This window comes from Nematostella vectensis, chromosome 1 (assembly GCF_932526225.1).
Source record: "Nematostella vectensis chromosome 1, jaNemVect1.1, whole genome shotgun sequence".
NCBI classification, from domain to species: domain Eukaryota; kingdom Metazoa; phylum Cnidaria; class Anthozoa; order Actiniaria; family Edwardsiidae; genus Nematostella; species Nematostella vectensis.
The window spans coordinates 21,437,135-21,450,751 of record NC_064034.1 but is presented as its reverse complement, the minus strand read 5'-3'; the positions used below and the strand labels follow the sequence as shown (position 1 = coordinate 21,450,751).

At 40.5% G+C, this 13,617-nt stretch overlaps 1 protein-coding gene across 3 annotated transcripts; it reads left to right on the top strand.

Annotated features, from left to right (window-relative positions):
- The first annotated feature begins 1,169 nt into the window (after positions 1-1,169).
- Positions 1,170-13,358, top strand: LOC116601991. 3 transcript variants are annotated; one of them, XR_007312372.1, is made up of 7 exons: positions 1,170-1,587; positions 2,335-3,408; positions 4,347-4,441; positions 4,815-4,976; positions 8,971-9,124; positions 9,549-9,684; positions 12,753-13,358. XR_007312372.1 is itself a non-coding variant. In XM_032362969.2 (7 exons), exons 3-7 carry the CDS (start codon positions 4,360-4,362, stop codon positions 12,783-12,785), a joined length of 567 nt encoding a protein of 188 aa, XP_032218860.1. In that variant the 5' UTR covers positions 1,197-1,587; positions 2,331-3,408; positions 4,347-4,359; the 3' UTR covers positions 12,786-13,358. The 3 variants fall into 3 exon arrangements, 2 of the variants coding, with proteins under 2 accessions (XP_032218860.1, XP_032218861.1); XM_032362969.2 differs by having other exon boundaries at positions 1,197-1,587; positions 2,331-3,408; XM_032362970.2 differs by lacking the exon at positions 2,335-3,408 and having other exon boundaries at positions 1,198-1,587.
- Positions 13,359-13,617: the final 259 nt, after the last annotated feature.

Sequence of the window (13,617 nt, the reverse complement as noted above, 5' to 3'; positions counted from 1 at the left end):
GGCAGCTGATGTACATAAATGGGCTACACTCAATCGTATGGTACTAAACACCAAAAAAACTAAATCAATGTTAATTGGTTCCCACCAAAAAATATCAAATCTGGCTGAATCCTCTCTTTCAGTAACTTTAAACAGTTGTCCAATTGAGCAAGTAAACAGTGCGCGGGTTCTTGGAGTGGTGTTTGATAACCACCTCACCTGGGAACCTCATGTCGAGCACTTATGCAAAAAGATTAACAGCCGCATATCCCTACTACGCCGTATTGCTCCCTTCCTGACGCCAGCTGGTGCAATACATTACTACAATGCCTGTATTCATAATCAGTCCCTCTACTGTGCTAGCGTTTGGGGCAACCTTCTACGCTCTCAGAAGCGCGCTGCGCGCACTATTTTGTCTGCAGATTTTTCCGTCCCGTCTGTTTCGCTCTTTTCTCGTCTAAACTGGCTCCCCATTTATGATTTGATAAAGCAAAGGAAATTATTGACTCTTTTTTCAATCCTTATTAATCCGGATTCCCCTCTTTGTTTGCGTCTAAAATTTTCTTTTGTCTCGCATGAACGGAGAACGAGATCGTCAACTTCACACAATCTCGTGCTCCCCCAGCCCAGGACTGATGCTGGTAAACGCACCTTTTCCTTTTCTGCAGTTTCTCTTTTTAACCTTCTACCCCCCAGCCTTAAACAACTTGCTGACTCCCGTATTTTAAATCCCAATCAACTACAAAATGTTACAAGTCTTGCTAAGAAAAAAGTCCGAGGGTCCGCATAGAACCAGAAGCAGGGTGTAAGGGGATAGTGACTTGTCCGCTACATCCGCCCTCTGTTGCATAGCAACAATGATGCTTGGAAATAATCTAGATTTGTACCATGAAACATTAGCAATTGAAATGTCATTATGAAAGAGGAAGAGTCACCTAGTGTTATGATCAGATAATGTCAGAAATGAAAAGAATATTAAAATAAGAATAAAAAGATATAAAAAAATAGAATAAAAAAGAACAAGTGGAACGATGGCACAGAAAAAAGTTATCACAAGAAAGGGTAGGAGAAAGACAAAAGTTGAAAACTATCTGTTATGACATTTTTCAAAAAGTCATTTTCATCTATCTTATGAAATGATTGAAATTTCTGAAACGATTATCAAAATAAATCTTTTGCATTTCTAAATAAATAAATATCAAAAAACTACAGATTTTCGATTCATAAAGTTATAGTATTTACACTGGAAAACAAATAATATTTTCAAAGAAAGACAAATAAACAAAAAGGTCCATTTGTAGCAGTGTTTGTATAATCCCGTCTAATCCCGATAATACCGTCCCTAATAACACTAATAGCGTAAAATGCCATTTTAAAAACCTTTCATTAAACCCATTCGTTCCCACTGTCAACCGCTACTCAAATGTTAATGTGGTGTTCACCATCTGGCAAGTTAGAATTGAGTTTTGCTCTTTAGGCTTCATGTGATAGAACAACTTTCAGCTGAGCCAGCAAACATCAGGCCTCCCGCTAGCAAGGGACTTATTGCAAACCGTGACATCGACTTACCAAAATGAAATGACAGACGACTACTTGAAACTAACAACGGTAAGTTTATAATCAAAATAATATTAAAGCTCTACATTAGATATCCCTGACAAGGAGCGTAAAAGGTATTAAAATCCATAGCGCTATCCGTAAACAGAGAGCAACAAGCCGCCTGGAACCGCAAAGTTGAATTCAGGACTAAGAATTCCTCTCTCTGCTCTTGACGGGACCCCTCTCTTCTCCGACAGGGACGGGACTATAAATCCCTCTCTTCTCCGATAAGGACGGGACTATGAACCCCTCTCTTCTCCGATAAGGACGGGACTATGAACCCCTGGTACAATTTTCATAAATGAAACCACGCTCGAAGAATCCTTTATCTGCCACTTCTCACCACGCTTCATCAATCTGTATTGGGGACGCAAGAACTGCTGGAACGCTGTCCCGTGGGACCCTATTCAGTACTCACACACTAGCTCACAATGACCGTAACCTGCGCGAAGCTGTATCTACGTCACGTGACGTCTTGACGGGTAAAAGTCGCATATGAGGCGCTCAGACACCGACATTGTTGTGAAGCGCTTACGAAAACTCTTATTTAAAGAACTTAAAAAGCAAGATAAATTAGATTTATTCTAACATTTAAAATTTATATGTTTTTCCTCCTTTTTTGTCTTGCTATATCTAAGCAAACAGTTCTGCCTTAGAATATTATGTTTCTTTGTCATCTACTTTAAAGCTTTATCCCCTAAAGCTAAACATTCATCCAAAAAAAACGGAAATAACTCTTAATTTCCTTTCAGGTAGCCAGGAAATGTATTGATGACAAACAATAAAGAGTGAAAACCTCTTCTTTTCTGACAATCCGAGCGTCAAGTACTGCGACGTTTATAGGACTTAGCGAGTTCACTAATTATACACGTATAACCCGTCAGAGCAAACTCTTCAAGAAACAATGCATGATAAGATGTGCTAGATCTAGTATACAAATAGGAAAGGGATATAAAAAAAACACGGTTAACAATAAATAATCAACAAAAAGACCGCGTAAGTCTGCCCTAATAAGTAAAGATCTGCTTTTCCCTGTCTGGTGTGACTATTTTTTTTTAAGGACGACTTACAAAAAGATATGCGTGAAAGATGGATTTTTTTTATAAGCACAAGCTAATCATAGCTAGAGCCAATGCCTTGCGCTGGCCTTTTTTTTTTAAAAAGTGGGTTTATGTTTACCAAATTCAATGGATAAAATCAAAGTATATAACTACAAAGCATTTCTATGGAAGAACAACAGTAATTTGCTCAATTGCAAATCTGTCATAAATTCTGGTAAAAATGTTTGTCGGAATATTGACATAAAACAATAAGAAAGTCTTTATTTTTTCGCATCTGTTATCCACTTTTTAACACACAAAATAAAGATTTTCTTTTTTTTTATTTACATAATTCACTTTCGTTTATTAACAAGAGCATGCTCTGTTTTAATGTTGCCGCCAATATGAATTCCCGCAAGGTTTGACAAAAATACATTTATCTATGATGGTTGAAGCAGGAAATTAAAAATGAAAATATAAATTAAAGTCAGGTGTCGGAGCGCAAAATGTCAACTTCAATGAACGGTTCACCATGATCACCGTCATTGCTAGTACGGAGCGTATAATTGATGAATCAAGTATGTTTATTTGGCAAAATTAAACAAATGAGATTATCATTATGCGATAAACACACTAGACAGCTTATTTCCCAGTTAATTCAACAATATGGCTTATCTTGATCGAGAATTGTCCATCCGCTTTTGTCTGGAGATTTAGGAAATATTTTTCAAGAAGTATAAGACATGCGTTTGTTGCTGCTCATATGAAGTTTGGAGTTGTTGGCGTGAAGGTTAGTGTGTTCTTTTGCTCCAGAGGTTAGAGTGAAGACTAGACTAACCGTACATACTCTTACCGTGTTCATACTCGTATTCCCGTGTTCATATCTTTTTTATTTGAAGCTGTTTTCCAGCGATCTATTAATGTTACGAATGCGATATGAGCTTCCATCGGAGTGTGAAAAAGAATACACTTTATTTCATCCCATGGACAAGCATTGTTAGATATCTCTTTTGCAACAGCAATACAAAAATGTCCACAATATGCCCCCACATCCCGTTATTTCGATAGAAAAGTCACGCTAATCCATTTCGTCCCATTTCTATCCCGAATCCCGCTTGTGTTTTCCTCGAATTCCATCTATGGATCCTCAAATTACTTCTTTTGAATTTGCCCTTTTTGACTTTGAAAAATATGTTATAACTATTGGCCATTCAGAAATGTTACCACTTGCAACTAGTGACTGTTTTGCAAATCCGATACGTATTGTAAATCGTGATAATTTTAATTTTTTTTTCATTTCTTTTTTATTTTAAACAAGGACCGCACTATCAAAGGCTTAGCTCCGCCCTTTTGCGGCTGAATAAAATTCAAATTTCAAGATGACAACACACGGAACATTGCGTTGGTAGTGACACTTTTTAGTTCTGTTATCTTTAATAATTTCAACTAATTTTTACTGCACGTTCATGTCCTTTTGGTGGGTTATTCTTTGTTAGTAGCCAAGAGAAATCAAACCGAGCAAACGAGAAGAAAAGCGTTGAGTTTGGCTTTTGCTCTCCGTGGGCAAATAAGACACGCTTGACTGAACTCCAGAGCTCCGCACCGCGTAGCAGATTACTGACAACTGAGACTTTCGTGGACCTGGTCCAGGCCCTTTTATAGTACGCGTCCTTGTTTAGACCTTTTGCTACATTAAATACATAAAGTGACCAATTTTTTTTCCCTCAGTAATCCGTTCATAATGCCGGAGAATTTACCTTTTCATCTTCTGATTCAAGTACAATTACTACTGATTGCAGCAAAGGCGCCGTTGGCGGCTGAGCGTAAGTTATCATAGCAACGTGAGTTATCATAGCAACGATCATGCAATGATTAATATATTCTATTAAGAATAGATTTTAAAAACTTGATTGGAATTAATTAGATTTTCTAAAAAGCTCTTATTTCAACAGTCCTTAGCAGTAAAAAATATTAGAACAATTTTACAAACACGTTTAGCTTTCACGTTTATATTACCCGAATAACAACAGAGATCACCCCAAATCAACGTCAATCTCGGAATAGCGTGTTTCTAATATGCTGGATTTTACTGTATTGCTGTAAAACCATCGTGTCGCTCTTTCCAGAGTGTAACATAACTACATCGTGTCGCTCTTTCCAGAGTGTAACATAACTACATCGTGTCGCTTTTTCCAGAGTGTAATATTACTACATCGTGTCGCTGGTCTAATGATGACCTTTGTTCCGTCGACACAAACGCGGAAGACTGCGTATTAGATAATAACTGTTGTTGGGGATATCAAGAAGGGAACGCTGGAAAGTGCTTCAACCGCACCTTCATGGAGGGACGGATTGAAGGTGAGACGTTACCATGGTGATAATTCAAACTACCCATCATTCAACATCTTGACCCATTCTCGCGCATACCAACCATAAACTTAAAGATAGCTCATTCTCTTGGCGCATACTACCCATGAACTTAAAATAGCTCATTATCTTGGCGCATAGTACCCATGATACTTAAAGATAGCTCATTCTCTTGGCGCATACTACCCATGAACTTAAAGATAGCTCATTCTCTTGGCGCATACTACCCATGATACTTAAAGATAGCTCATTCTCTTGACGCATACTACCTTTGATATATAAAGATAGCTCATCCACTTGGCGCATACCATCTATGAACTTAAAGATAGCTCATTCTGTTGGCACATACTACCCATGATATATAAAGATAGCTCATTCTCTTGGCGCATACTACCCATGATACTTGAAGATAGCTCATTTGCTTGGCGCATACTACCCATGAACTTAAAGATAGCTCATTCTCTTGGCGCATACTACCCATGATACTTAAAGATAGCTCATTCTCTTGGCGCATACTACCCATGATATATAAAGATAGCTCATTCTCTTGGAGCATACTACCCATGATATATAAAGATAGCTCATTCACTTGGAGCATACTACCCATGATATATAAAGATAGCTCATTCACTTGGAGCATACTACCCATGATATATAAAGATAGCTCATTCACTTGGCGCATACCATCTATGAACTTAAAGATAGCTCATTTTCTTGGCGCATACTACCCATGAACGTAAAGATAGCTCATTCTCTTGGAGCATACTACCCATGAAATATAAAGATAGCTCATTCACTTGGAGCATACTACCCATGAACTTAAAGACAGCTCATTCTCTTGGCGCATACCACCCACGAACTTAAAGACAGCTCATTCTCTTGACGCATACTACTTATGATATATAAAGATAGCTAATCCACTTGGCGCATACCATCTATGAACTTAAAGATAGCTCATTCTCTTGGCGCATACTACCCATGAACTTAAAGATAGCTCATTCTCTTGGCGCATACTACCCATGAACTTAAAGATAGCTTATTTTCATGGCGCATACCACCCATGATATATAAAGATAGCTCATGCACTTGGAGCATACTACCCATGAACTTAAAGATATGTCATTCTATTGGCGCATACTACCCATGAATTTAAAGATACCTCATTCTCTTGGCGCATACTACCCATGATATATAAAGATAGCTCATTCACTTGGAGCATACTACCCATGAACTTAAAGATATGTTATTCTATTGGCGCATACTACCCATGAACTTAAAGATAGCTCATTATCTTGGCGCATACTACCCAAGAACTTAAAGACAGCTCATTCTCTTGGCGCATACTACCCATGAACTTAAAGATAGCTCATTCTCTTGGAGCATACTACCCATGAAATATAAAGATAGCACATTCACTTCGCGCATACCACCCACGAAATTAAAGTTAGCTCATTCTCTTGGAGCATACTACCCATGAACTTAAAGACATGTCATTCTCTTGGCGCATACTACCCATAAACTTAAAGATAGCTCATTCTATTGGCGCATACTACCCATGAACTTAAAGATAGCTAATTCACTTGGCGCATACTACCCATGAACTTAAAGACAGCTCATTCTCTTGACGCATACCACGTATGAACTTAAAGATAGCTCATTCTCTTTGCGCATACTACCCATGAACTTAAAGATAGCTTATTCTCATGGCGCATATCACCCATGATACTTAAAGACAGCTCATTCTCTTGGCGCATACTACCCATGACACTTAAAGATAGCTCATTCCCTTGGCGCATACTACCCATGATACTTAAAGACAGCTCATTCTCTTGGCGCATACTACCCATGAACTTAAAGACAGCTCATTCTCTTGGCGCATACTACCCATGATACTTAAAGATAGCTCATTCTCTTGGCGCATACTACCCATGATACTTAAAGACAGCTCATTCTCTTGACGCATACTACCCATGATATATAAAGATAGCTCATTATCTTGGCGCATACCACACATGAACGTAAAGATAGCTGATTTGCTTGGCGCATACTACCCATGGTACTTAAAGATAGCTCATTATTTTGGCGCATACTACTCATGATACTTAAAGATAGCTCATTCTCTTGGCGCATACTACCCATGAACTTAAAGATAGCTCATGCTCTTGGCGCATACTACCCATGAACTTAAAGATAGCTCATTCTCTTGGCGCATACTACCCATGAACTTAAAGACAGCTCATTCTCTTGGCGCATACTACCCACGAACTTAAAGATAGCTCATGCTCTTGGCGCATACTACCCATGAACTTAAAGACAGCTCATTCTCTTGGCGCATACTACCCATGATACTTAAAGACAGCTCATTCTCTTGGCGCATACTACCCACGAACTTAAAGATAGCTCATGCTCTTGGCGCATACTACCCATGAACTTAAAGACAGCTCATTCTCTTGGCGCATACTACCCATGAACTTAAAGATAGCTCATTCTCTTGGCGCATACTACCCATGAACTTAAAGATAGCTTATTCTCTTGGCGCATACTACCCATGATACTTAAAGATAGCTCATTCTCTTGGCGCATACTACCCATGAACTTAAAGATAGCTCATTCTCTTGGCGCATACTACCAATGAACTTAAAGATAGCTCATTCTCTTGGCGCATACTACCCATGATACTTAAAGACAGCTCATTCTCTCGACGCATACTACCCATGATATATAAAGATAGCTCATTATCTTGGCGCATACCACACATGAACGTAAAGATAGCTGATTTGCTTGGCGCATACTACCCATGGTACTTAAAGATAGCTCATTATTTTGGCGCATACTACTCATGATACTTAAAGATAGCTCATTATCTTGGCGCATACTACCCATGAACTTAAAGATAGCTCATTTGCTTGGCGCATACTACCCATGAACTTATTTGCTTGGCGCATACTACCCATGGACTTAAAGATAGCTCATTTGCTTGGCGCATACTACCCATGATACTTAAAGATAGCTCATTCTCTTGGCGCATACTACCCATGATATATAAAGATAGCTCATTCTCTTGGCGGATACGTAAACAAAGGCCATCGTAGTAGACCCGCGCAGCTAGTGCGGCACATTTTGATGCCAAAGCAACCTTATAAATGTAATTTAAAATTTAGGGCAATTTGGGCGTCTATTTGCCTTTCCTACCGCCTTAAGAGAGCCAAAAATGTCAAATAGAGGGTAACAAGGATAATACAAAAAGCTAGGGCAGGGTGAAGGACTAAGTCCCGGAAACAGAAATTATTCGAAGAGAAGGGTCATTATTAACGGGGGAGGGGCTGCTATGTTTGGGGGAGGGTTGCAATTTTTTATTAGGGGGATGGCCTATTTTTTTAAATAGGGTTTAGGGGAGTGCTTTATTTTTTTAACAGGTATTCTGATCAAAATCCGACACACCTAATAGTCTGGAATTTCAAAATTTTCTGTGCCCTAAAAATTTAATAAATAAATATGATTGGCCTCTTGCCTGCACTTTCATGACTGGCGCTTCTATTTGTTTTCATTATTCAAATTTCCATTCATGTCAACCCCCAACCCACCCTACTAACTTTTCAGTTGGTAGTATGAAAAGATATACAAATAAAAACTGGCGGAAAGGAGCTCTAATGATGCTATTTATAAAAATAATGACAAACATTTCACGGGAATTAATGCATCCGGACCGCATAAATATGGGATTGAAAGCAACACTGCTCCTGACTTGATGATGTTATAAGGCCAGGTCCGCCAAAAAAAGTGCCGAAATAGTGCCCACATAGTGACGAAATAGTTTTTATTATAAATTGCGACAGGTATTACAAATTGCGACAACTTTGTTACAAATTGCGACAGGTATTACAAATTGCGACAACTTTGTTACAAATTGCGACAGTACACAGGACCTCTCTATTCGTCTTGGAACGGAGTGTTTACCTGTTCGTCTCGTTCTTTGCTTGTCTAGATTGTCTCATTACCCCACCAATCAGCTGCAAAAGCCAGCGTCCATGGACTGGCGACATAGGCTCTTGGGGAGATGCGCTCAAAGGGAAGATTTTAGAAGAGCAATTTGTCGTAAGTCGACTTCAGTGCCACGACTTCTGCACAAGGAATGCTAGGTAAAGGAAGGGTCAGTAAGGCATCGAACACAGCGGGTGTGCTGGTGAATAGTCCACAGAGAGGTGGACGGCGGTGAATATTAGTCCCCTTTCTCTTCCCTTCAAAAGTCATTTGTATGTTAGGTGTACTCAATATCTATCTAATACCTTGAAACTTTTATTGTATGCTATGTGCACAGCAATTCACATGCGCTTTTAATATTTAAAAATATTTTATTTTCCAGAGCAGGCCACGGGGGAGGGCGGACAATACAGGGACATTAAGAAAATATTGGGGGGCACATCCACGCCCCTATCCACGCCCCTATCGGTTATTTGGCCCCCAGCTACGGCCCTGTCTTCTCTTCAAACATCCTTTGTATGTTAATGTGCAATGAATATCGGCCTGATCTATCTCTTCCTTTCAAATTCATTTGTATGTCAGGTGTGCGGCAGTAAATGTCGGTCCCGTATTGATGGGGAAGCGGGTTTGTGAGTTACTGGAAGCGACAGATAGCGTTCAAACACAGCAGCGCGCCGGTTACAGTGGCAGCATTCTCATACACGAAGAGTTTCGCAAGGTGAGGCCTTCATTCCTTGCATCGTAATAGAACACAACTTGTAGAACGGGGTAGCTTCCCTTTCATCGTAATAGAAAACAATTTGTAGGTCGGGGTAGCTTCCGAATAAGCACACGCTCAGTTGCGTGATATCCGTATAGGTGTGTGTTCTTTTGCACTCTCCCTCCACTCCCACAAACAAGAAATTGGTTAGTGTGGTCCTCCTTGTCTCCCTATAGGAAAAGTGGGATTCAGCCAGATTACGTCCAATTAGCGAATCAAATATCAAGCACTAACAAACGTTGTATTTTCCGTACACAATTTGTCCCGCTCGCACTAAAGATTGTCGTGCTATTCCACGCTTCTCTCACCACTTTGAGGAAGTATTCATTAAATACACCGAGAGGGGGAGGGAAGATTTTTTACTTAAGACACCTTAAATTGCGCAGCCTCGCCCCTTTCATTGTCAACATTTTTTGGTGCCCCCCCCCTTTCAGAACCCCAAATTACAGATCCCCCGCTCCCCCTTTACGACCTCAAGAGCCCCCGCTCCCCCTTTACGACCTCAAGAGCCCCCTCTCCCCTTTACGACCTCAAGAGTCCCCACTCCCCCTTACGACCTCAAGAGCCCCCACTCCCTCTTACGATCTCTAGAGCCCCCACTCCCCCTTACGATCTCTAGAGCCCCCGCTCCCTCTTACGATCTCTAGAGCCCCCTCTCCTCCTTACGACCTCAAGAGCCCCCTCTCCCCTTTACGACCTCAAGAGTCCCCACTCCCCCTTACGACCTCAAGAGCCCCCGCTCCCTCTTACGACCTCTAGAGCCCCCTCTCCTCCTTACGACCTCAAGAGCCCCCTCTCCCCTTTACGTCCTCAAGAGCCCCCTCTCCCCCTTTACGACCTCAAGAGCCCCCTCTCCCCCTTTACGACCTCAAGAGCCCCCTCTCCCCCTTTACGACCTCAAGAGACCCCACTCCCCTTTTACGACCTCAAGAGCCCCCTCTCCCCCTTTACGACCTCAAGAGCCCCCTCTCCCCCTTTACGACCTCAAGAGCCCCCTCTCCCCCTTACTATCTCAAGAGCCCCCGCTCCCCCTTTACGACCTCAAGAGCCCCCTCTCCCCCTTTACGACCTCAAGAGCCCCCTCTCCCCCTTACGACCTCAAGAGCCCCCTCTCCCCCTTTACGACCTCAAGAGTCCCCACTCCCCCTTTACGACCTCAAGAGCCCCCTTTCCCCCTTTACGACCTCAAGAGCCCCCCCCCCCCCTTTACAACCTCAAGAGCCCCCACTCCCCCTTTACGACCTCAAGAGCCCCCTCTCCCCCTTTACGTCCTCAAGAGCCCCCTCTCCCCCTTTACGACCTCAAGAGCCCCCACTCCCCCTTTACGACCTCAAGAGCCCCCTCTCCCCCTTTACGACCTAAATAAAAATGTCTGGAAAATGACCTCCTTGACGGAGTTGATGATCCAGTCCAGTTTATCATTATTTCACAATGTGACATCTCTCCTGCACAACATGGTGCAGGGTTGGGTTGCTGTATATATTTGTTTTTGTTAAGAATATTTTTCTGTATAAAAATAGATCTTTTTTTCACGGTCCAAATATTTTACTAAATAGAGGTGTTCCAGTTCCACTATTTTCTTCTTTTCTTTAAGTTTTCTGCACTTTATTTGGAATTATTACAATATTACATCTCACAGGTTGTTACAATAAGACAAAACACATCTGTACAGACAAATAAACAAAAAAAAATTAAGAAAATTCTACTATCAGGTGTTATTTTTTAGCCAGCCACTTATTGCATTCCATTTGTTGATAAAATTGGTATTGTTTGCGCTTTCCTTTTTGATAATATATCGCTGATGCAGGGAAAATAGGAAGCTTTTACACCTGGGTCTCTGCTTAGATAGGAATGAAAAATAAATGCGAAATTTTATAATCAATAAAGCAAGATTTAGTATTTTGCTGTTACTGGAGTGCAAGAGTATGCGGTAAATAATAAAAGTTGCATTAAATTCAAATTTATCTTCAGTAACATTTTCCCACCATGCTGAGAAAGCTTGGCAAAAACAGCTAGTGTTTGTGCACGTGACGAATAAGTGTTCTAAAGTGTGCTTCTCTGAACAGGGGGCTTTTGTTAGTAGCTTTTATTTTAGCTTTATTAAGAAAAACCATTCGTAGCCAATATATCATTGTTTATCTTAAATTGGAACATTTGAAGTTTTGTGCTTTTTGTGCACTTTAAAGGGAAGCAAGTAAACGTAGGTAAAATTGTTTCTGGCGATTGAAAATCGCCGAGGTGGGAGTTTTACAAGATCGGATCTCACGTTTTTGGATGTTATTATATGTAAGTTATTGAACCAGGAAGGGGGAGAAGTGGTTTGCTCAATTTGCTTGTCCTTTTTAAAAAAACTTGTGTTTGGTTTTAATGGCGTCTACCAGACCAAAAAACGTAAAAACCGCGAGTCTTTTAGGTTAAACTTCTTTTTGGCAGAATTGCAGTCCAGTATTTTAGTGCCATATTGTCTCAAAGTTTTGATACCTTTATTCTACCAGTCTCGGTAAAACACCGTCTTTCCACTAATCTTAATATTTGAATTTTTTCAAATAAGTTGAGTTCCGTTTGTTTCGGGCGTGTACTTGTGAAACCATGAGGTCAAAAAAGAGATCATTTCCAACGTAGAAAACATAGTGTAAGTATAACGTTTTGTGATCCACAACTGTTTAAAACTTTATTTCCATTTGTTCCTGTTAACTGTTAATAAACTGTATCAGTAAATCCAACTTTTATATTGAAAGCTGGAAGTATCTATATTATGGTTTATAAAGACAAACGTATTATACACAGTGGTCATTTGGCTTAATATTCAATCTGTATTTGCTACAAACGCTGAAAAGTACAGCTTATTAAAAGATTCCGAGCCCCTCCCCCTAAGAGGACTTTTTTTCGGACCCCTCCCCCCACTTTTGGTGGTTTAAAGAGCCTCCCCCCTCGGTGTATTTCATGAACACTCCCTTAGTTTCAAGAGTCAATCATCTTCTCAAAAATGCTTTCCCCCGCTCAAGAACTGCTCTTCTCTTTTACAGACTTATTTGGAATCAGGTTGTTCGACCCAATGATGCGTGCCGATATTTTGAGGAGACCATTTACGTGGCCCTATATATACGGAGAGTCCGCTAAAAACAATTAGAAAGTTAGTGGAGAAATATATGGCTACAAATGATTGGGGAGGACACAGAGCAAGTAATGAGGAAAAAATTGAAAACGAAGTTGATCAGATTACGTGAAATAGACTTCCAGACATGCGCTGAAACATTGTATCGCAGCTGAAAGCTTCTAGGTCAAAGGACACATCGCATTTCTAGAGAGAGCCAGAATAGCAAGGTCCCTAGCCCTGTTACTCCACGCATCTCTTAGTCCGTCACACGCGTGCATATGTGCGCACAAAGAACAAAAGCAAGCCACTGTACTTTTATTTGGGAACTAAACAGTCGTTGTTTGATTACCAAAAACAAAAACCTATTACTCTAAAGTCTTTTAAGCATAAAATGTATAAGAATGTGTGAGAGCTTTAAAAAAAGGGCTTCTTATACGCGGGTTTATTTTGCAAAGCTGTGGGAGGGCCTCGAAATAATGGAAGGGGGCACGATACAGTAACATCAATAAAATATTGGCGCACAGCCACACCCCTACTGGTCATTTCCTTTTTCTGTTTTGAAATATTGGCGCACAGCCACGCCCCTACTGGTCATTTCCTTTTTCTGTTTTGAAATATTGGCGCACAGCCACGCCCCTACTGGTCATTTCCTTTTTCTGTTTTGAAATATTGGCGCACAGCCACGCCCCTACTGGTCATTTCCTTTTTCTGTTTTGAAATATTGGAGGGAGGAGGGTTTAGGCTGCCAGAAAGACATATGTAACAAAATAATTTCTCACACACCCAAATCCCCC